Here is a 24,586-nt window from a genome sequence, read left to right on the forward strand (position 1 = left end):
CACCTTGCAGCTCTTCTACTGCCACAGGGTCGCGTGGGAGACCCCTTCCTTTGTGAGCAGAAAGGCGGGGAGGGGGTGGGGGACAGGGTGGCCTGCCTGATGGGTGGTTCCACGTGGGCATGGAGGAAACCGGTTGCACAGCTGCTCAGCCCCAAAGGGGCTTGCTCGCTTGCTCCGTTTCTCCCATCCTTTCTCAACATCAGCAAGGCAGAGGCTAGAATTTGCTGGAGTAGAGGAGAAGCAAGGGGATAATGACATCCTGGGGGCATACACAGTACCGAAAATTGTTGTAGTTGAAAGCAGAAGGTTTTTTTAAAACTGACATTGGTTAAGTCATCGGGTTTGGGGGTTTGTAAGGCAAGCAACCTTTTTCAGTAGCCTCAGTCCAGTCGGTCTGAGCTCTCCCAAAGCTGCGATCTCTAAATGAAATGGAGGAGCAGATGATACGTTCCTCACTTTGCCAGAGTCCTCTAGAAAATGAATTTGCCCCAGTCTGCAATCTGCCCGACCCCTTTTGGTGACACTCTTCAGATAGGAAAAGTGGATGAGTTAAATTCCTACCAAGACCAAGTCTAGACACCAGAGCATCCCCATCCGTTGTGAATTCAATGCCACTTGAAGAGGTTTCAGTTCCCGGGGCTCCTCAAAGGGCAGACTCCAGCCGGGATCCCGGCAGGTGTTGACCTCGCCGGTCCTCGGCAGGATCTCCGGCTCTGCCCGGTCTCGGACACCCCCACCGACGCTGGTCGTTCCCGGCTCGGGCCCCGACGGTTCGTTCGCTCCCCTGTGGCCCACCGCAGGGCTCGGCCGTTCCCTGCCGCGGCCCCCCCGACGGCGCGGCGCGGCGCGGCGCGGCACGGCGCGGCCCTCGCCCGCCCACCCGCCCCCAGGGGCCGGGGGAAGCCCCGGCCAATGGCCTGCCGCCGCCGCCGTCCCTCCCCGGACCCGGAGCCGCCCCCGTTAAACGGCGGGGCCCGGAGCGGAGAAGGCGCGCCGTTCTCCGCCGCCCTGCCCGGCCCGCGGCCGCCATGGGGTGCGAGCGCGGCGCCGCCCTGCTGCTCCTGCCGCTCGCCCTGCAGCTGTGCCCGGGCCGCGCCGCCCCGCCCGCCCCCCGAGGTAAGGGCCCCCGCCGCCCCTGCTTCCCTCGGTTCATCAAGCTTTTCTTTCCCCTCTTTCACTCCAGAATGGCTTTGGGCTTGCGGCGTCCCGTCCCCTCCGCCGGGAGCCCTGTGCTGGCAGAGACGCGGGGCTGGGGAGGCGCCAGCTCCGCAGGTGCGAGGGGAGCCGGAGCCCGAGCCCGAGCCGGAGCGGGGCGCAGAAGGCGCCGTCGGAGCCGCCCCGCCGCCGGGCTGCCCGGGCCCCGCGGGCGTCCCTACGCGGGTGCTTTGCCCCGCCGGACGGGCGGTGGGAACCGGAGGAGGTCGCGGTGTAGCCGCTCCATCAGCCACCCCCGCTAAAATCAGCAAAAAGTGGTCTGGTTTTATAGGGGTGCTGGGACGTGTGTTGAACGTCTGAAGAGCCCTTTTTCAGTTGCAAGTTGTCATTAATGGGAAGTGAGTTCTAAGCTATGAAAACTTGTCGGAAAAACTCTACTTCATAAAGTGTGTAGGAAAACAGGTTCCTTCGCAGTCCTGCGTTACTTTGGCAATGCTATGCACACAGTTAAGTCAGGAGCCACTTCATTTTAGAGTGTGCATAAACCTAGTGGTATTGGTCTCCAGTAGCAGTTTGGGACTGGAACCAGCTCAGCTACTGAGTGCAGCAGTTAGCATAACTTCGTGCCGCTCCACGAGCCTTAAAGCTGCTCCTGGTTCTCTCTGCATTTTTACCCCCTGCATTGTCGTATTAAATTACGCTTGGCGTTTTAATCAGTTATTCCTTAGTTAAGTGAAGCAGATCTAAGGCCAATCAGATTAATTTAGCTGCATTCCCAAAAGCCTTTGTTGGAGTTCTTCTTGATGTAGTAACGTTTCAGCAAATTGCCATATTGAGAAGTAGGGTATTGCTATATTTAAAAAAATAGAAGCAGATTTCTGGCTTGTCAGGGGTAGTGGCGAATGAAAGGCCCCACTCTCAACATGGGAAATTTTCGCCTTGCAGTCAGTCAGAAATCATTGCAATGGGGTTAGGGTTTCACTTCAGGTGTCTAAGCCATCATTAATTGCCTTGAAAAGTGCTGAACAGCAATGGAGCAGTGTTTACGGTTATTATGGTTAGCTGTGACTGGAGAAGAACCTTGGAGGGTCTCAAAAGCTGGTGTGACATGGCAGCAGAATTAAGGGAAAGAAAGGGTCTTTTATTTTGAGCTCCATCCTCTCCTGTGCCACTAATTTCCCATGTGAAGAGCTAGCCTTGATTTTGTGGGGCACATCTCCCAAGAGTGGTTTGCCACTGTCTCAAGGTGTATCTGATCCCTTGCTAGCATTTCCACAGGAGGGTGAGCAGCTCCCTTCTAACAACCACAGAAAGCAGGCAGGGGAGAGAATTTTTGGTCTGTCTTACGAGTGGGCTCAGATTAACTCAGTGGGTATGCAGACTCGTGCTCGGAGGCATGCCTGAGTCCTCACTCTCACTGCATGGATTGAAACCAGCTGCTCGTGCCTTTCAGCTTCGGCAGTCCTTTTCTATCCATGTTTTCAAGTCTGCCTTTCCAGGGAGAGGAACAAAAAGGTGAGATTATTCTAAAAATGAAATCTGAAATCCTTATGGATTTTTTTTCTTGTTTCTTCCAAACAAGCAACTGTAACGTCTAAGAGCTGTCTCTCTCTGCCAACTCTACTAAGGATGTAAAATGAATTTTCATAACCCCATTGCACTTCTGCTAGCCACTTTTGCTAGCATATCTGTTATTTATGCTAAAGGATGGATCCGGTCACATACTGCATCTACATGCTGGTCAGCGAAGATATCCCAAGAGAGGGTTCTATAACATGGTGCCGAAGGATCCAGTTGAGGCAATGTACTTTATAGAACACAACTACCAAACCAGTTTGAGCATTCATTCAAATTTCAAAAAATTCAATGAATGTTTTCCATCAGGTTAGACAGATGTTTGCCAGTGTTTAGTCATTACTTTTAGAATGTTTCTTCTGCATTTTTAAGTGTTTGGCTCTAGCAGATATGAATCTGTCTCACAGGAATTGATATAAAATCAGCCAATAGACCTAGAAGGACTGGACAAAATGTATAGCTATATTTTGTGCTGTCAGAGACTAAAGTACTGTATTGTGGTGCTCTGGCTGAGAAGACACAGCTGTATTTTATGAATCATTACCTGCAAAATGTTGTTGTACAGAGTAGTGAGTTGCATTTCAGTCTCTTGCTTGGGCTATTGCTTTGCTCTCTGTGCACTAAACGTCTTGAAATACCCAGCCTTTTGCCTCTGCGGTCTGGGTCACTGGTTTCAGTAGGAGCAGTGGTTGTCCTGGGATACTGTAAATCTGAACTGAATGAAAGAGAAGTCCTTTGACCAGATTCATCTCAGATATGTGTTTATTAGTTGTTTGACAATGGTATTACAAGTGCATATAAATCAAAGGCCTGATTCTTTTTGTGTTGTGTCCTGAAAACTCTCAGTAGACTCATGGGATCCTTGGACCCAGTGCAAGTCTAGACTTAAGCAATGATCTGTATCCCAATGGTTTCATGAGATGAGGGGAAAAATCTCTTCATTTTTCTTTTTTTGGAAGTGACATTACTGCCTAGATGAATGGATGCTCCAGAATGAGCAATGGAAGCAGCACAAACCCAGGTCCTAATATAAGGGAATAGGGTTTCCTACATGGCTGTGGGTTGGTCTGTGTGCCCATATGATTGTCCTCTGAGTGCTCTTCAGTCTCCTGCTTGTAGCATATGGAAACACTTGGATTGGTAAGATAGCCACATCACCTTAGTTGATGACGACAGCTTTGAGGTTGTGCTGGGTAGAAAAGACTCATCTGCAATGGTCCACCATTTTTTGGCCTGGGAAACTAAACTTAGTGGTACAACCATATGCTCAAATCAAGGTAGGGTGCAATGTGCTGTCATGTGCCTTTGCTGTCTGCCTTGTGTTAGGGCTCTTCTCTGGTGGAAGCTCTACAGTATCGTGCTGGTATGGGAGAAAAATATGGCCCAGCTATGATAGGCCTATGGAGTGGCAGTGGTATAAAATGGCTAAATATGCCCATATATGTAAATAACACTGGTGCATAGTCATTTATCGGACATCACTGGAAGGGTAATATATATATATATATAGACATACACACACACACTGCTTTAATAGCAGTGGGTTGAAATAGGAGATTATCAAGAAACCTAGTGGAATAGTTTATTGAGTTTGGAGACATCATGGATTTAGGGTCATTGAGGAAACCTCCGGTTTGTTGTTTCAGTGCCATAAAGGGGGGTAGCTGACACATATGAGTATAATCTTAGATCATGCAAAAATTAAAAGAAAAATTTGAAACAGCTTTTACTATGCCTTCAGGGTTATTTTTTTTGTCAGGCCTGTCCTTCTTTGTTATCTGTGCCAGAAGGGAAAGATGAGTCTTATTTATGTAATATATATCTTCTCAGAAGTCAGTGAAGTGAGAAGGAGGTTATGAACATCATATCGCTTACCTGGCTTTTTAGCATTCTAATTGGTGCCCTGCAAATACCATCAAAATGGTTCTTAGGATAAGTACACTGGAAATATGTCTGAAATTTTGATGCTGGATCCTCAACCAATTGAAATGTGAACCCAAGCATCTGAATTTATGAAAACAGAAACAAGTTAAAAAGGTTTCTGTTGAGGTGCATCCTCAGAAGAGAAGAATTTTAGACATCTACCTCAAAATGTTTGAGTACCTCAATTTAAAGACTAGATATTTCTATGTCAGTAATTTACCAATAATTCCTTTTTAAAAAAAGTTGCTAAGAGATAATCAGTTGCAACACAATGTATATGATATTTTGATAAAATCATGGAATAGTTTTGGTTGGAAGAGACCTTTAAAGATCATCTAGTCCAATCCCCCTGCCATGGGCAGGGACACCTTCCACTAGATCAAGTTGCTTAAGATGTACCTGCTAATGCCAAGGAGGTTAGACTAGATGATCTTCATACTGGTAATTTTTGTGGTCATATTATTTATTTTAGGTAGGACAACTTGGGTTCATTTTAAAGTATCCGTATGTAAATAGTGAAGAGTGTACAATCTTCAGTGGGTGGCTTCAGACTACATTCTTCTTTGGTCATTATTATATATAAATTGCTGTTGAAACTTGCTTATTTTTCAGTTTTTGATCTTCTTCCCTATTCCAACAAGAGAGTGGTAACAAACTTCTTGCAACAAGCATTTGGCGATCCTGTGCTGAATGAAGTGTACTTGCTCTCAACATTCAAACTGCAGCCAAAGAGCACAGCCACCATATTTGGCCTGTATTCACCTGCTGATAACAGCAAGTATTTTGAATTTACGGTAATGGGACGGATGAATAAAGGTGAGTTGTTTGGACTATGTAAGGGAAAACTAGTGTTGGATCCATAGTTATTGGTGTGTCACAGATGGATGTTGAAAACTGTGTGATTAACCTATGTGCTTAAGTCATTCCTGTTGCATGCTGTCACCATTTAGGCCCCCCCTCACAAGGGAAAAGTATTAGTTACATCCCCTCTCATTCCCTTTCCTCTCTCCATTCTCTCGCTGGATGCTGCTCTCTCTTGGCCAGGGGAAGCTGACCTGGCAGTCAGCTGGTATCTCCACTCTGCCATGGCACTTGCTCTGAGCAATGCTGAGAAAGGAGTCAATTTCTTTTTCTTTTCTTTTCTTTTCTTTTTCCCCTTGGGACAATCACTGGTTCTGATTACTCAGGAATGTGAGGGACACATGCACATGCCGCCTCATGCATATGAAAGGCAGGTTCTTGTTCTGCTGACCCTGGAGGTTAGATGTGACTATGCAAGACAAACATTCCTTGCACTTACAGGATCTTCTGGGTGAATTAAAGTGTTTGTTCTCTGTTTATTGAAATTAGTTAACCAGGATTCACAGTAGGAACTTCAGCAGACTTTTAGAAATGGAGAGCTTTCATTACTCTGTAGACCAGATCTAGGATATATTGCAACTTCAAGGTTCAGCGAAAATTGTCAAATAATGTAAATTATTGTTGCTACATTGACTTCACCACTGCTATGATAATTTGCTGCTGCAAATGTTGTAATCAGGCAGCTGAGTCCAATATACTGAGAAACTCTACTGAGAAATTTCAGTTTATACATAGGAAAATTATTCTATATGCGAAAGAAAAGCACACCTTTTGCTTGGAAAATGTAGGGGAATGAGTTAGATAAAACATTGGTAGTTTTATCAGGTCTACCAAAATCTTTCTGAGGTCAGGGAAGAAGAACTTCTGTGCTATGTGTGTGTTGGGTGTAGTTAAGATGTGGTCACACAGCCTTATCAGCATCATACAATTCCTAACACTGACTTACCTAATTGCTAAATAAATGATAGATCCCACATACTCCCTCTCTCCCTCTCACACACACACAATTGTGTGTGCTAATGTTATATATAGGAACGCATATGTATACACACAAATATGTGTGTTTGAACAGATCAAACTCTTCTCTTGATTTTCAAGAGTACCTGCATGCCTGATGGTTACTGATATGCTTTAACTAGCAGACTTAAGAGGCGTTCTGGTGGAAAGTTATGTGGCTTCTTTTGGTTTTGTCCTCAAGTATGTTGGTGTTGTATTTGAGAAGTATCTGTGACAGGACGGTGGCATGTAGATAGGCAGCATGAAAAAAATTCTACTGTCCATGACCAGTGTTGGGTGTATGGGAGAACCTCTGTAACCTACCTGTTGTAAAGGACTGATCAAACAGAGGGAGGCTTTTCACAGCGAGGCTGTTCCATGGAGGTCTCTTTGCCTGCTTATTACATTAGTGCACCTTGTTTAAGTCATATGGCAGCATGTGACTAGTAGGCAGAGTTTTCTTGGGTGATTTCTCTGGAATTGTCAAGTGTCCCATATGGCTACTTCATACAGTAAGCTAAACCACATCCAGGAGATCGTCAAGTGAGCTGAGAGTATGGAGAGTGAGGGCTGTTTGTGATCCTCTAAAGACTGGAGATCATTACTTAAGTGGTGAGCCAATGTTGGCTTCTTAGCAAAATGCAGGGTCTAAATATCTACAGTTTTGGAAAGGTGCATATCTGCATAGTCCTTCCTCTGCATGGTATTTCTGCTTAAGCACCCAAATCTGATCTAAGTAGCCCAAAGCAGCCTTGGTTATCCTTTAAAGTGTCACATTTGAGAGCTCTTTTCCAAATGGTTTGCTCATGTTCTGTTTTTGTTGTGGTATACCTGATAGTGAAATGCTCATAACACCTAAATGTTTTTTAAAGCACAATCTGAATTACTGGGCAACTGCTCAACTTGTTTTGGTTAGACCGACTTACTTTTCAGAGGCAAATAGCATCCGTGGGTTTCTTATCCTTTTTGAACGAATGCATTACGGAACAAACAGTGGTAAGTTCATAAAAGTGATGTAACTTAACAATTCTGTGAAGCAGTTCCTATTCACTGGTAGAACTAGGAGTTTCATTGAAAATCTGTTTCTTAAACAATACAGGTGAGCCAGGTATTCTCATGAATGTCAGTGTAGAATATCGTAGCAGCAAATATGTAATGCAGGGGCTTGGATGAGTTAAATCTTATGGACGTGGAGGCTGTGGTCCAGCAAAATCTCCCTTCAAAAGCCTACTCTGCTTTACCAGATGGATATTTGGCTTTGGCTGAGGAAGGAATACTTGATCCTCCTTCCAAGCCAGACTGCTTCTTGTCCTGAAACTATTCTGGCAGGGTCTGTTCTGGGCCCTGCCACCATCTCCTCTTTCTTTCTCTAGCCTACTGCTGTGTTTGGTCACTCCGAATGCAGAGCCCAGATCCAAAGACCTTGCTTTCATATGAGCAGGCATGGATAGCATTCATATAAGTAAAATGCCGGCAATGTACTCTGCCTTGCCAGATCTTTGAGTTTGCCAAGAAACACTACCTTTTAGCAAGTTACTGGTGACCTCATACACCTTTGTGGAAATATGAGCACCGGCAGTGTTTTGACATAGACAGCAGTGAAAACATTCCTGATATTGATCACAGCTGCTGAGACTTTAGCAGTAGTGTAGACTTTAAAGATGGAGACATACCCGGCCCTTCTCATGCTAGTATAAATCTGGATTCTTTTAATCATTAGACTGAGCAATTAGAAGAATAGTAGGGAGGACGTACCCAGTAACTCAGAAGGTCATTGACAAACAGAGGTATCACAGCATCAAAGAGGGTACATTAGTAGTGGAAAGGTGGGAAGATAATTTGTTAAATTAATAGAAATGGGATGAGTTCAGTAGGTGTTATTAGCTCTGAAGATAATAATAGTTTTTCCCTCCACTATATCCACAATTTTCAGCTGACCTCATGTTAATGTAGGTGTTTCTTGAAGGTCAGAGTATTCGTGAGCTCTCACTTGATCCAACAGTAGTAGCCCTCTGTGAACTTCAAACAGATGTTCACAAGAGCCAGCACTTAACTCTTTAGGTGCCCGGCAGCTGTGCAGCTTGGCTCCTCAATGCATGTAACCATTATCATGAGGAAATAAGGCACATGCAGGCTGGTGATCAGTGGGATCTTTGAAACAAGGTCTGTCTAATATTGTAGAGTAGTTATACACTGTCTAGATGCACTCAGCTCATTGCTTCTGAAGATATGCATTCAGAGAGCCAGGGAGAGATTTTTGTGGAGAGAACTAGCTAGCTGGTATAAGAGATTTAGCTTGCAGATCCTAGCTTACTGATCCAATTTCCTTAGGAAAGAGACATTTTTTCAATATTATGCAGTGCATAAGAGTTTTTGTTTTGTCTGCTGTTGTGTTTTTTGATGGTGCATTTTACTTCATAAAATGACAATTTGTTGTGTGAATTATCAAGTAGGTCATTCACTAATGCCTTAAAAACTTGTTGAGAGGGGGCTTAGTCATCTTTAGGGTTGGAATATGTCTTTTCTGCATTATATTTTGTTTTTACTTAGTATTTGTTACAGAGAAATGCAGGTTATTGGTTTGGAATCATGCTTCCTTTGGTTTCTTTAATGACACACTGGATACAGTCAGATGGCTTCACTGAATGCAATGTGCATCACTGAAACTGATTTTTCTAGTTGTACATTTCTGCTACAGAGTATTTCTAGATCTATCAGATAATGTACTTGCCAGAGCGCTGGCTGCAGGCTGTTTGCTACACCCTTCACCTTTACCACGTGTATTTTAGCACATTACACCCTGTAAGGAGACGTTGGTTAAGCCAGTTAGAGGTCTGGACAAAGCAGTGGAAAACGCTGCGCAGGCAGCAGTGCTTCACAAGTCATGCAAGAGTCCTGGTAATCCTGCTCTGAGAGTCAATGTCCCATTTATTATTACCATTTATATCTGCATATGGGATGAATTTACAAAAGCTGACATGTGGAAAAATATCAGAGCAATTGCAGATTTCCACAGGATCTTCCTTGATCAGCCTTGGGTTATCTGCTACACTCTGATAGTCCTTCTGTGTATTTTGTACTAGTGGTGCTGCGCTATCTGAAGAGTGATGGGAGGTTGAATTCGGTGGTCTTTAGCAACATTCAGCTGGCTGACGGGAAACCCCATGCCGTCATCTTGTGGCTGAGTGGCCTGCAGCAGGGATCGAGCACAATAGAGTTGTATCTGGACTGCCTGCAAGTAGGTGCCATTCAGGACCTGCCAAAAGCATTTTCAGCGCTGTCTCAGAGGTCTGTGGCAGTAGAGTTGCGCACTTTCCAGGAGAAGCCACAGGTGAGTAGGAAAACTGGGAGCAGGCTGAGCGCTTAGCGAGGGATCACCAGGCATCCTCTGGATCACTGAATCCAGACCTTAGCCCTTGCAGCAGCCAAGCTCTGTACAATGGTGCTTCAGTAATACTTGACTATTAACTTGTGAAATAAATGTAAATATAAGTTCCCTATGGAACAGGTGAAATCTTAGCTTCATTAAACCCAGTAATACTTATGCTATTAGTTTTAAACACAATTTTTAGCTTATTTAAAAAAAAAATAATTACTGCCTCCCTCATTTCAGTCTATGGGTTTCTTGGGGACTGTACTTCTTGCAAGGACTTATCTGATACAGTAAGTGCCGCTCTTCATCAGCTTCTTACAGCTGTTCAGTATGAGCAATGGTTGGCTATGTATGTGGCTCTCCTCTTCATGATAAGCCACTTGGGCTAAAAAGACAAAAGAAGGGGGCAACTCGGCTGGTGTGAGAGTCCAACCCCTATCTGTTTGACTACAATAGCTTTTCCTCCTCTGTCTGCCAACCAGAGGTTGGCTTAGCTTCCTTTCATCTCTGTATCAGCAGTCCAAGGTAAACAGTATCTTCCACAAGCATCTTCCATCATCATTAATGCAAAATATGCATTAGAAGGTGCAAAGGCATTCTGCCCCCAAGGTTGCCCCCTTGTTTTGTTTCACTGCAGGCTTGAAAATGAGCCTGTTTATATGGAGAATCATTGAGGTGCCCACATTCCTGACCTGTTTGTGGGGGGAGCAAGGTGGGGAAAGACTGCTTTGGATTCAGTTCAACAACAACAACAACAAATCATTCTTATATGCCATGGATATAAAAATATGTAAACTTCCTGGTATGTGAGATCCTATGAATTGGAATAGTAGACATAAAAATTTCAAAATAAACCCACAGCTATGTGAAAATCTGCAAGGCAAAGATTAGGGATTTTATTGAGGTTCAGATGGTGATGGGTGGTCCTGAAGGGGTCAGTGTATGGGAGCCCTGCGTGCTTAGGAAATGGACAAACACTTTAAAAGATTAATTTACTTTGTCTGATATTTCACATTTTTTCCATTGTTGTACCAGAATTGTGAGCTCTGTTTTTCTTGTGAGTCCAGGATACGCTAGATGAGCTGAAGTTGGTAACTGGAGGAACACTTGCCCAAGTGGGAAACCTGCAGGATTGTTTTCTTCAACAAATTGAACCTGTTCCTCAGTACACTGGTAAGGCCTGCAACCAGAAGTTAATGTTCTTCCTTAGGATATCACAGTGCAAAGAAGCTAATGTGATGAATATTAAAGAATAATAAATATTTGGAGAAGCTGTATAGACAATTAATAACAATTGTTTGACTGAGTTACAGCCATGATAATTTCCTGTAAATGTTTTAGAAACAGCTCAGTTTGGAGAGAGAATGGTCACTGCTGCTGATGATAAAGCAATGAGTTGTTGTCCTAGTGAAGGAGGAGTCTGTAATGATTAAAAGAGGCTTTTTAGCCTAATTTGGAAGACAAACTTTTGTGATTGTGACCTGCTTGTGTCAGCTTAATAATATTTTAAGTATTCAAATTGCAGACAGTTGCAGGCAGGAAGTAGTCCTAAATGTGATATGCTGCTACAGGCTTTATGAAAACAGGTAGATGGACAGAGTAGTAAGACCTATCAATGAACTTATCCACATGGCCAGTATTATCTCTTGTTGATTGCTGGAATGTCCCAAAGAGGGGAGGAACAAGGTGTGAAGAAGGACACAGGAGACTGCAGAGCATGTTGGTGCTATGGCTACAGAGCCTGTGGGTCTGCGTGGGAAAAGCCATTACAAGGCAGCCACTAGTCCTGCTGCAAGTTACCTGAGCCTTTTGTCACCTGCTGGTCTGGAAATCTGCTCCAAACCCAATTCTCTTTTTGCCTGTGCTGGGCATTGTGGAGACTGAGCTGGGAACAGGGAGGAAAGGAAAGAGCTGAGGCTACTGGGATTCCTGCAGGTCTCCAGGGGCTAGGTGCAATCCCCTGTGATGGGTGAGGGTGCTCTCTAACCTCTCAACACAGCAAACCTGGGATAGACTGCCCCATCTGTACCCCTTCCTAGTCCCTGTCTATCTGCCTTCTGCTGCAGGTGTGAGGGAGAAGAATGGGTTCGCCCTGTGCTTGTAATATGTTAGTATGTGACAACCATGGGGAAAAAAAGTGAGTTCAAGGTTTGAAATAGGATCCATGAGAAGTTCTCTCTCTTATACCCTTTCCTGCTGCCCCTGCCAAACCCAACCCTTCAGCATTGCTACTTTTGATTAGAATAGAGGCAAGGTACACAAATTTTATATGAAAGCGCCCTGGGTCCATTATGTGAATATAGGCATCAGTGGTGTGCAGTAATAACAGAATCTGTTTTGCCTTTTAGCTGTGTAAATACTCAGTTGCATATGCTTCTGTTTTATTGCTTCTTAACATATGTACACCTAGGCAAAAAATAGAGTTTTATCATGAAAGGTCTCTCTTTTTCCCTAAATCAACAGGCATTTGCACGTAGAAGGAAAGGGTAATCCAGTGTTTCCTCCTGGAAAAACTCACAGCTCCGAGTGAGGTTTCCAGATTGGAGGCTTGCAACTTTCTCATTCGTAACTTTTTGCTCATTAATCAATAATGCAAATAGTAGTAATACAGAGAGATATTCTCTCTCCCTGGCTGCCTCTGCTTGGCTGAGCTTCTCAAATTCAGTTGCTTATAACCTTCAAGGGGAATTAGTATAATAATAATAATAATAGTAAACCTCACATGGCTATATTCAAAGTCCATATAGTCAAATCCACCAAAGGAAAAGGTGCAAATGTTCCAACAGCAATATTGATTCAGCTGCCTTGCACTTTGTATATGCTTCATGATGCCCTTTTACAGGAGCAATATATCAGATAACCACAATTTTGCCTTCAGCCAGAAAAAGCTGGAATGCAAATGCTTAGCTGTATAGGGATGTGACACCTATGCACCTTGGTAAAAGCATGCGTTTTCATACTAGTTGGAAAATGCTTGGGAGATCTTTGGACTTGAGTAACTGTACATGGCTTTGACTGTGTGCCTGGTCATTGCTCACCGTTGCGGCAGCAGCATTTCCTCCATGTTCGGTCTGTGAGGCTGAGACACCTAAGAAGTATAGATGAGAATATGATGATCAGACAGAGGTTGAACATGTATATCTGGATCTTCCCATGTGGGTAGGAAAATACAGTGGAAGATACACTGGGTTTGGTAGATGAAATTAGTATGCTGCATGTAATCATCATCACGAAATCATTCAGGTCAGAAGGGCTCTTTGGAGGTCATGTAGTTCACTTAGGGTACCTGAACCTGACATAGTGTAAAAAAACCCCTGTGTTGCACCAGATCAAAGATTCTTTTAACCTAGCTACTGTTAGAGACTGTTACACTCTTGCCAAGGGCAAGAGTGTAAGACAGTGGAGTTACAGTGTGCCTTTCCCTGAATGCTTTCCTTTTCTCCAGCAGTTCCTGGTATACAACAGTCTTGAATGAGAGGTGGAGTCTTTGTGTTTTGTACTCAATACATATTTCCTTCCATGGATCTGTCCAGTCAGTTTTGAATGCATGATCAAGAATGCCTCCTGGCAAGAAGTTAATCACATGTCTGAGGAGATACCTCCTTCTGTTTACTTCAAACCTGCCTCTTTGTAATTCCATGTGCAACTTGCATATGCAACTCCTTTGGTGGAGGATTATGGGCTGACAGAAAACTGTTCTCATCACCCATCATCCATGCTTTAATCATGGCTGGATCTCTGGCCAAGCAACCACAATCTCTTTGAATGACACTTCAGGAGTCTGACTTTGCTGGATGCCAGCAAGTGGGGTGCTTGAACCAGTATTGCTCCCAAGAGAGCTAGAAGTATCTATGAGGCATTTCACTGTGGCCTGCAATTACACAAGACAAGCTAGCGTTTGTACGTTTGCCCTGCCTGCCTGGGCCAATTAGCTGTGCAACAAGCTGATCTCCTGCTCTAAATCCAAGGCCCTGTACTGGAACATGTTGCTCAGAGGACCTGTGGGTGCCCCATCATTGGAAGTGTTTGAAGTCACATTGGATGGGACTTTGAGCAACCTGACCTAGTGAAACATGTCCCTGCCATGGTAAGGGGGTTGGACTAGATGATCTTTAAAGGTCTTTTCCAACCCAAACCATGTTACGATTCTATACTGCAAGATACTGGAAAGAGAAAGACAGAGTAGCTTCCTGACATGGCCTCAGGCTCACAGAGAATAAGCATGTCAAGGGACTTTGGTTCCCTGTTGGACAGTTATTCTTCAGCTCTGTCTCTGAATTTAATTATTGCTGTGAAAGCCATTCTGTTACTTAGGTTATTATTGACTCTAGAGTATAAAGCTAGGGACTAGCTGAACTGTGGAGTTGCCTCAGTAGGTGGGGTATGGATGAGAGAGACTATATGGTAGGACCAGATAACTGTATAGCTTCAGGCTGTACCTTCTGCTTACCCTGCTTATTCCTGGGAAAAGCCACCCCACCATATACTGTGAACCAACAGCTCCCTGAAAGGCCTATCTGAGTTCTTACCACTGATCACTCATCATTCTGCTGCAGGTGGGGCCTACCATAGGACTTGGCTTTAAATGGAAGAGGAAAAAAACCCCCAACTTTGGGGAGTCGGTCATCTGTTTCTGCTCTGCTCTCTACATTTGCAAACAGGACATGTGGTTCATGGCAGTATAACCTTTTAGTCCACCTTAAAGTTTAACAGTCTGCAAAACATAACTGTACGGAATAGATCTGGTTTTGATTTAGATGCTAGCCAACAAACAGCATCTGAAATCTCGAGAATTTTTTTTCAGATCTCAATCAATAGAGCTTAAACCATTCTTTGTTTAAAAAAAACAAGCAAAACAAGAACAGACCCCAGCATCTGTCCCAACAGCCTGCGTGCCAAGTTCCACTATGGGATTCTGAAATACCCATGATATTAAGTCCTGCTGCCTTCCTCCCAAATAAAAATAAGACAAGGTTGGGACTAGAACAGAGGCAGGTTCTGGAACAGGTGGTTCCTGAGTCTTTAAACTTGTTCAGTGTTTTGATGATAAAATCTGAAATTAAAACGTAGTATGTGAGGAGTTGGACAGTTCCCCCTAGAATGTTTGGAAACAGTTAGACATGCTTTGAAGTACAAAACAATGAGGTAAACATTAAGAAAAGCATTTTTTCATATAAGCTTTCAATACTCACAAAAGTAGCACATGAATAAACCTCCCTGAAGCTATTGGACATAATATCAAAATATCCTGCCTGCTCAGAACCTTAAAAAATCGTGTATTCGTGAAATTTCTTTTGACGTACAGACTTAGAGAAGTAAACAAATAGCTGCTCAAGAGAGCTACAAACTCAGAAGTGAGCTACAAACAGAAACTACTACAAGCTACTGTGCTACTAAACATGCTCTCTGCTTCTCCTCTGTCACTGGGTCAAAACTAATGTTTCATTTAACAGATGAGCCTCCTGGGAAGATCCTGGGTTGGTTCTGGTCCTTCCTTATAGCTCATTACAGATGTAACTTTGGTCTTGTCTCAGAGGTCTTTAATTTGTTAGTTGGTATTGACAACTGGCTTTGGTGTGAGTTCATAGCACATTGGGTAGATGTTTTGTGAGTCCTTACAAACACTGTGCCCCCCAGAAGCAAATGCAGCCATGAAACTTGTGTACAGTGTGATGAGCTGCCTTTTGGAGGAAAAGCCAAATAACTGTCAACAGGTATTAAATGCGCTGTTTTCGTCAGAGCAGGCACTGTTGATGCATGGTTGGAGCTGCACAGTGAGCTTGCTCAGAAAGCAGGGCAGCTTCACTTTGAAAAGTGTGTAGGAATCCATTCTGGTGACATGGATTACACTTATGGAGGGTGACTTCCCATTGCATGCAGGGGTATGTCATGCGCCGGCCTTGCCTTCCTGTTCCAAATGCGTTATCACAAAACCCCAGTCTTGAAATCCTGAGGTTTCTCTTAGGGTTGCAGGTCTCAGGCCTGGGGGGAACTGGTAACACTGGTGGCATTAGTTGCCAGTGTTGTTAGGTCTTACTAGAGAGCCTTGACACCAAAATAGTGGTGGAAAAATCACACACTGCTTTTCTCTCTGTGGAGAGGTTTCTGCTTTGCCTGTTTCTGTGGTATATAGTGGAGTTCGGTCCAGAAAAGCCTTGAGTTCATGCAAATCACTCTTTCTCTAAGGATTCCTACAGGGCTTAAGTAATAGTAATGTCTGCCCTCCTTGGCTCTTCACAGTGTTTCCATCTTGTATTGCAGAAATTATCATGGCAAATGGAGGGGAGTTATGTGCATTGTGCACTCTTTTTCATTGCTGTTTCCCTGCAGGTGATTTTAATAGGCAGCTGATGGGTCAGATGATGCAGATGAACCAAATACTGGGAGATGTGAAAGACCTTCTCAGACAACAGGTACTGTATAAAGGCTTCACTGTGAAATACCCCAAGCTTGCCACTTTTGATAGAGTCAGGGCAGAATTCATATAAGCAATAAACTCCTGGGTAGAGTTCATTGCCACAGAGGCACAACACCGTGGAGAATGTCGTGGTTTAACCCCAGCCAGCAACTAAGCACCACGCAGCCGCTCACTCACTCCCCCCCATCCAGTGGGATGGGGGAGAAAATCGGGAAAAAAAGTAAAACTCCTGGGTTGAGATAAGAACGGTTTAATAGAACAGAAAAGAAGAAACTAATGATGATAATGATAACACTAATAAAACGACAACAGTAGTAATAAAAGGATTAGAATGTACAAATGACGCACAGGACAATTGCTCACCACTTGCTGACCGACACCCAGCCAGTCCCCGAGCGGCGATTCCCTGCCCCCCCCCCCTACCCCCTTCCTGGTTCCTATACTAGATGGGACGTCCCATGGTATGGAATACACTGTTGGCCAGTTTGGGTCAGCTGCCCTGGTTGTGTCCTGTGCCACTTTCTTGTGCCTCTCCAGCTTTCTCGCAGGCTGGGCACGAGAAGCTGAAAAATCCTTGACTATAGTCTAAGCACTACTGAACAACAACTGGAAACATCAGTGTTATCAACATTCTTCGCATACTGAACTCAAAACATAGCACTGTACCAGCTACTAGGAAGACAATTAATTCTATCCCAGCTGAAACTAGGACAAGAAGAAATAACCATACAGGTCCTGGTACCTGTGCTCTTTGCGGAGGATCACTGAATGTGGAAGTGTTGGGGACTTGCTTATTCAGATCCAGAAAATCTAGTGTCTTAAGTGGCGAGGAACTAGAGTAGCCGTCCTAGCCCATTGTTAGATAGAGAGATCTCTTGCACAGAACTGAAATTACTTTTGTACCACTTGCTGGTGAGTGTCAGAACTGGAATTGCTGGTGGCTCATGCCTTTAATTAAGCATGTCATTCTTAAAGGTCCTGTTGATGAAGACTTAACTAAATTACAACCATTATCACTGTCCTTAATTTTATGGAGTACAAAGAGCATCTCATTTTGAGATAGAGTACCTATGTTGCATGCTTTGAGTGGCATCCTGGGGAAAAATGATGATGGTTCTTCTAGAAGCCAGGTACAAACTGGAGCTGTGTGTATCCAAATAATGTTTATTTTCTATATCCCCAAGGTCAAAGAAACAACTTTTCTGAGAAATACCATAGCTGAGTGCCAAGCATGTGGTAAGTATTCCTGTTAATTGCCTGTAAAAGGCAACCAGATGAGATGTACAGTCGTTCTAAAACTAGTATTGATTGCATCAGCTTTATGTGGTTTCTAAGAATTACTTTTTTAAAAATACTGTGTCCAAAGTTCCAGATGTATTGGACACAAGTTTAAAATAGATTTTCATTAGAGAAAAAGCTTTCAGTTTCCATAGATGTGACAATCACCTATTGGGCGATAAAACTCCACTAAACCAAGCAGTACTACTCACCCTGTACTGTCCGTTCTCGCTCTGCCACAAAGCCGTGCCACATGTTCCTGGGGAGGGAGACATTGCCTGCCAGGTATCTCATAAACAATCTTAGTAGGACAAGAGAGGAATCATGCTCTGCTTTAGCTGGTATTGTCAGTCTAAGGAAGATCCTCTGCAGTCCACCTGAAAGTTGTCTGATTCTGAGTAGGAAGTCACTGGTTAACAGCAGTAAGACCCAAAAGATGGTCTCCATCTTTTCACTAAATGGAAGACATAAATGCTTTCCCAAATGCCACTGCATAGCCCTCCTACACAACTGACAATCAGGACACATATGCACTCAGTATAAAAACCAAAATACTCCCTCACTGAGTGGGGCAAAAGGCCTTAAACTCATCAGGCCTTTTAGTTATTTCTTCTCCCAGTCTGTCAGCCTCATCAAAACTCAAGTTGAGCTCCAGCCATGTAAACCTTTATGCGTAAGTGCTAAAGAAGTCATCTTTAAATCCTGCATGCATCAGTACCAAGGTTCAGCACCTGCCAGAGTCTCAGAAAACCTTGCTTTTCCTCACGGCTGGTCTCTGTGCACCTAAGCCAGTGTACCTGCATGTCCTGCTGCGTGTTCGTGGGCTGCCAGCTGCTGCTGCTTCTTTCTTTATTATTTGTAGACTGTCAGATATGCTTTTGCGAAACCATGGCACTGTTTTTCTTATGAAGTGATAGTGTTGCCGATTTAGCCAGAGAAATGCCTTGTACCATCACACTCAAGTGCCTTGGGCTATCTGAGGTTGCTGGCTTTCAGAGTTTCCTCCCCTGGCCAGCAGCTGATCTGTGCTGGGACTAACCTAGCGGGAGGGCTCCCAAGTGTAGCCAGGAGAAGCACGTGGACCTAACAAAATAGCCTTAATTTCCCCTGTCTGGGGATGCAGCAAGCTGCTGGGCCATTCCCAGCATGAAGTCTCTTCAGCCACAGCACAGCCGGTAGCAGTGCAGCGCAGAACCATGAAGCCCCTGCTGTGCAGCGTCTTGGGGATCTCCTCAGAGCGCTTGCCAGCTGAAAGCCATGATGGATGTTTCTTTCAATTGCTGAAACTGTTATTCTTTCTGCATTAAAGGTTTGGGAACTGTGAATTTTCCAACTCAGCTTCCTAGGCGCAGTAAACCCAAATGTGAAGTTAATTCCTGCTTCAGGGGAGTCAGGTGCGTGGAGACAGCAGAGGGATTTCAGTGCGGCCCCTGCCCTGAAGGGCTCACGGGAAATGGAGTTACCTGCTCAGATATTGACGAGGTAAAATAGTGAGTTTCACTGAATTAAAAAAAAAAAAGGGGGGGGGGGGAGCTAAAAAGCAACTGTTTCATACATATCAATGGATTGCTGATGCTTGCTGTCTTTAGGATTTGCTGACTGCTTGCACAGTGAATATTAATTCATTCTGATTTGATTCTACTTCTGTATTTTGCTGTTGCTGCAACTTTATGGAGGTTATGTGTGTGAAAACTTGAAATACCCTGGTGAGTTGAGAAGTCACTTAAAGGAGTTTAATGTTTGAAAAAAACCCCAAAACCCAACCAAAACAAGCTTTTGATGTAGTTGTTTCTATTCCACAAGAAGACGCAGTAGCTTCTGTTACAGGCTGCAGAAGCACTTCTTGTCACTATGGGCTTTATTTCTTTAAATTGTAGTGAACCAGCCTTGGAGACCAAAGTTTTTTCTTCAGCCCAAACTGGAGCCATGTTTTCAGTCTTACCTTAAAATCTATGAAAGAAAATAAACATTTATTGTTATTGTTCTTTTGCTTCTTTATGGTTGTGTTGAAAGCTGATAATGTCGACTTAAGTCTGTTTTTTTTCCTTGTGCTGTATGTTAGAAATTTCAGACCTTGCTTGTATTGAGGACTGAGTTAATAAATTTACAATATCTTAAACAATGAAGTAAAACCTGTGTTAATTGGAATGTGACACTAACTCAGAACACAAAAACCAAAACCACTTACAGCTTCACCGCATCTTTTCTGTGTGGTGATTTTTGCCATTACTCTTTGAGTTTTGTGGAAAAGCACCTGCATATAGTACATCAGGGAACCAGGAGAATTAGGTCATTAACTGTGCCTTTGGATAACACGGTACCACCAATGTACCTGACTAATGATGTAAAACAGCAAAAGCAATTCCTTTTTTCTCCTTCTTAGCCAACAGGAGATGTTCTTTGACTGCTCCTTTGGTTAACTCCCTCCTGTAGGCTATCAGCAGACAGCATGCAATGTCCCCAACTTCTATCTGTGAAAAACACTGTGGAGAGAAAGTGGGTTGAGTGTGGCAGTTTCCTGAGTTCTAGGTGATGTCTTTTGTTTTGCCTGACGTGACATGGACTGTGTCTGCTGCAACAGAAGGTGCAAAAACTGGAGGTGAAGCTCTGAGATGTGAATGCAAGAGGTGAAGCTGAGACAGCTGTGGCAAATTTCATGCCACAGACAGCATTGGTGAGAGACTCAAGCCAGCCTAGGTGCAGCCCACGAGTATGGACAGGTTCCACCTCTTGAGCCATACCCACACTGAGGCAGACCATGGCAATATTCTCTTCCCTGCCATTTTCAGGGTTGGAGCAACTCTATCCATGAGAGCAGTGGTGGGAAAAAAACCCAAGACTGATCTGTATGGGCCTGACATTAACATAGTTTTCTGTGACCATTCAGGCTCTGCCACTGGAGACTGATGTGCCTTCATGTTCCTGCAACCACTCCACATGGCAGACCTGATCTCACATTAGAAACAGCAAGGAAATTTTGCCAAAATGGTATCACAGAGATACAGTCTTGCTTATATGAGGTCTTCACGTGGACGCTGCTATTAAAATGCCACCTAGTCTGGTGTGGTTTTGTTCACCAGTAAACATCTCCTTTAACAGCTGGATTTTCACTAATGGTTGTGCAGAGGGGAAAAAAAGAGATAATAAATGGCAATAGCTTTTCATTTTCTAATAAGAGGGGATGCGTCATATTATTTGTTTTCCTGAGTTAGCTGAGACTAAGAAGGAAAGTAATTTATTTTTTTTAAACCTCTTCAGCAATCTCTTCTCGGGAGCACCTTTCTACTGTATAAACTATTTCTGTATTTCCTAATAACTGGCATTTTAAAAAGAAGTTAATGTACAAATTCTGATAAAGACAAATCTAGAAGCTTCCTCACTAAGAGCTGCTATCATTTTTTCTGAGGCTGTTAGCATTTCTGCAATATGCTCCCTTATTCATTACCAGTTTGAAGACATTACTTTTATATACTGATGCCTGTATCTTGGGAGCTGCAGCTCTGCTCTGTGTATGGTGTAATGTGACTGCCCTCTGCTGCCTACAATAAAAAATCCGTAGCAAATAAGGAGCACAAAATGTCTGTCCTACATTTTCCATTTTCCTTATGCTTGTGGACCTACTTCTAACAAATCTCTCTGTCAAACATGCTTTGATATTAAACATACCTCTTCTTGCTCTCTTGTGTGTGTGTGTTTGGTTACAAGTTGTATGTTTGTTGTAGGTGGATATTTTTTGGCTTGTTCTCCCTCCATCTTTGAGGATGTTTTTCTGTTAGTTATGGGGGGGGGGGGGGGGAGGGGGAAAATGGCATATTTTTAAAACTCTTCTATATTTCTTTCTCATGTTTCTTATTTATTGTTGGCTTTGAGCCATATGCAGCATTATGGCATGCTGATGTTTTCAGTATTCTTACAAATACTACCTAGCAGCTAGTGTTGATATTGGAGAGGCAGTAATGCGTGATGTCGTTCCCAAACTGGTACCCACAAGGCCAGTGAAATGTGTTACAGCTGTTCTGTATAACCACCTGAGGCAATGAAGCAAATTTTGCCTTCAGGCCAAGAGTGATGCGGTGGGCATGTGGTATTTTGGGAGAAGTGCTGAGGGTTGTCTGTGGGCCTCCAGTCTAGAAATGTGTGGGTGCCACTGGCACATCCCTGCTCATCTGGCTCATGTTTGAGTTACTTCTGGCTATGAGATTTGCCCAAATATAAATGAGGGGAAATGCTGCTGCCAATTCTGTGTGTACAAAACAGGACCATTCGGTGGGTTGGAGTTACACGGCTTTCCTGATATTGTGGTCTAGACCCTTCCAGGAGGCTCTCAGCCTCCGAGGGAGATGAACCTGCCCAGCAAAAGGATGGATTGGGGATCAGAGTTTAGGGCATGAACTGCAGGCTATAATGGAACATTGCAAATGTTGCTTAAATTACAGAGATAGCTGAAGACCTTCTGGGGTCAGAAATAGCTCCAGAGACTGTTTCCTCTCTAAGCCAGCTCTGAACAGAAGACATACAGACATTGCATGTCGCATTGCCTTTGACTGAGTGGTGTGTGCACATATTCAGATTCTGGATGTTACTGAAGCACAAACGTGCTCGGTTCATTTCTTTCTTTGCAGTGTCGTTACAACCCTTGCTTCCCTGGAGTGCGATGTGTGAACACTGCTCCAGGTTTCCGATGTGAGACCTGTCCCCCAGGATACACAGGACAAACTGTGCAAGGGGTAGGACTGAGCTATGCCAAGAACAATAAGCAGGTGAGTGGCAGCGTCTCTGTGGCAACCACCATTGCAAGGTGCTGGTTTATATCAATGCATCTGTATTGCATTTTATTTATACTTCAGTCATTCCATAATTGCCTTGTATAGTTAGGCAGAGCTTGGACTGCTTCAATTAGAAGATCTGAGTTGTGTTTGTTCAGCTGTAATGGCAGTATTAATAGTCTGTCTAATACTCAGGACTGATATGGAGACAAGAAAAAATGTCTTATCTTCACAGGTATCTTTGATCAATTTTAAAGGAAGCTCTGTTGATTTCCATAAACTGGCTTTGAACTAGGAAAAGTATGATAGAAACAGCCTATTCTACTGTCATTTTTTGCATGTCCTGAAGCACCCTACAAGGGGAATGTAGTTCTTGTCTAAACTCTGCCATCCTAAGGTTGAAATTTGCTGTATCACAGTGTCTCTTCAGGGTTTACAAGTGTCTGGAGATCCCCTGGAAAGTTAGCCTATGGGTATGTCTGTGTCATTCTGAGAGCGGTTTCAGGAGAGGCTATGACTCTTCTCTAGACTTAAACTTTAGTGGCCTTTCTTCAGACTTGGATCTCAAACTGACATTGTTTTTATTACATGTTGATCTGTTTTATTGCTAGGTCTGCTTAGATATTGATGAATGTCAGAATGGTGGACTTGGACTCTGTGTTCCAAATTCCCATTGCATAAACACTTTGGTAAGTACCTTTTCATTTGTGGCTTTAAAAAATTGATTGTTTTAAAATTCCATGAGGCTAGCATTGGATTTATGGCTCTGACTGAAGAGCTGAATAATACAATTTTTTTGTTGGCTTCATCTAAACCGAAGAATCCTTTCCTCTTTTCCTGACTAATAATAAAATCAATACTTGATTTGTCGTTAACATGTCCATCTGAGCTGTATCCTTATAACTTTGCCTGAGGAACAGCAGGAACTCTTCTTTCCACACCATCCAGTTATGTGTGTTTATGAGTATGTTATTGCAAGGAACCTCCTCTGAAAGTTTTAACCTTTGCTTCCCCTCATCTCTCCTGCCTGGGAACTGCTGCAGCAAGCTCTTCCCCTGCATGCTCTTTTTATAGCAGTAACGTCTCCACTTCGTTAGGGTATTTAGACAGTACCAGATACCCCTCTACATAAGTACAGAGAAGAGGAGAGCTGCAATTGGTACAACATTTTTAATACCCATAGATATTAAATCCAGGAGAGCAAGCATAGCAAAAGTAGAAATGGTTTGAAAGATGTTAGGATCAAATAGAAGGGGTGTACAACCATTTTAATGCTATGAAGCAAGTTGGACCTTTCACATAGAATCACAGAATCATAGACTCAATTAGGTTAGAAAGACCCTTAAGATCATCGAGTCCAACCATTTACCTAACACTGCCAAGTCCACCACTAAACTGCGTCCCTAAGCACCACATCTACACGTCTTTTAAATACCTTCAGGGATGGTGACTCAACCTTTTCCCTGGGCAACCTGTTCCAATGCTTGACAACCCTTTTGGTGAAGAAACTTTTCCTAATATCCAAACTAAACCTCCCCTGGCGCAACTTGAGGCCATTCCCTCTTGTCCTATCACTCACTACTTGGAAGAAGAGACCAGGACCCACCTCACTACAACCTCCTTTCATGCAGCTGAGGAGGTCTCTCCCTCAGCTTCCTTTTCTCTAGGGTAAACAACCCCAGTTCCCTCAGCCGCTCCTTGTAGGACTTGTTCTCTAGACCCTTCACCAGCTTCATTGGCCTTCTCTGGACACACTCTGGCACCTCAGTGTCTTTCTTGTAGTGAGGGTCCCAAATCTGAACACAATACTCAAGGTGCAGCCTCACCAGTGCCCAGTACAGGGGGGCAATCACTTCCTTGCTCCTGCTGGCCACGCTATTTCTGATACAGGCCAGGATGCCATTGACCTTCTTGGCTACCTGGGCACACTGCTGGCTCATATTCAGCCGGCTGTCAACCAGCATCCCCAGGTCCTTTTCCACCAGGCAGCTTTCCAGCCACTCTTCCCCAAGCCTGTAGCGCTGCCTGGGGTTGTTGTGACCCAAGTGCAGGACCCAGCACTTACTTGGCCTTGCTGAACCTCGTACAGTTGGCCTTGGTCCATTGGTCCAGCCTGTCCAGATCCCGCTGTAGAGCGTTTCTGCCCTCAAGCACATCAACCCTCCCACCCCACTTGGTGTCATCTGCAAACTTACTGAGGGTGCACTCGATCCCCTCATCCAGATCATTGATAAAGATATT

General features: G+C 43.9%; 1 protein-coding gene across 1 annotated transcript in view; it reads left to right on the plus strand.

The window, feature by feature from the left end:
* The first annotated feature begins 980 nt into the window (after window positions 1–980).
* The window catches only part of THBS4 (thrombospondin 4), a 40,668-nt gene continuing 17,062 nt past the window's right edge, over window positions 981–24,586 (plus strand). The window contains exons 1-9 of the mRNA XM_049794404.1: window positions 981–1,116; window positions 5,266–5,469; window positions 9,594–9,841; window positions 10,951–11,054; window positions 16,215–16,296; window positions 17,486–17,537; window positions 18,889–19,061; window positions 22,202–22,339; window positions 22,957–23,034. Of these exons, the coding sequence (XP_049650361.1) occupies window positions 1,029–1,116; window positions 5,266–5,469; window positions 9,594–9,841; window positions 10,951–11,054; window positions 16,215–16,296; window positions 17,486–17,537; window positions 18,889–19,061; window positions 22,202–22,339; window positions 22,957–23,034 (1,167 nt within the window). The 5' untranslated portion in view covers window positions 981–1,028. The remainder of the gene's footprint in view (window positions 1,117–5,265; window positions 5,470–9,593; window positions 9,842–10,950; window positions 11,055–16,214; window positions 16,297–17,485; window positions 17,538–18,888; window positions 19,062–22,201; window positions 22,340–22,956; window positions 23,035–24,586) is intronic.

The sequence above is a fragment of the Accipiter gentilis genome, chromosome Z, assembly GCF_929443795.1.
Source record: "Accipiter gentilis chromosome Z, bAccGen1.1, whole genome shotgun sequence".
NCBI lineage: Eukaryota > Metazoa > Chordata > Aves > Accipitriformes > Accipitridae > Astur > Astur gentilis.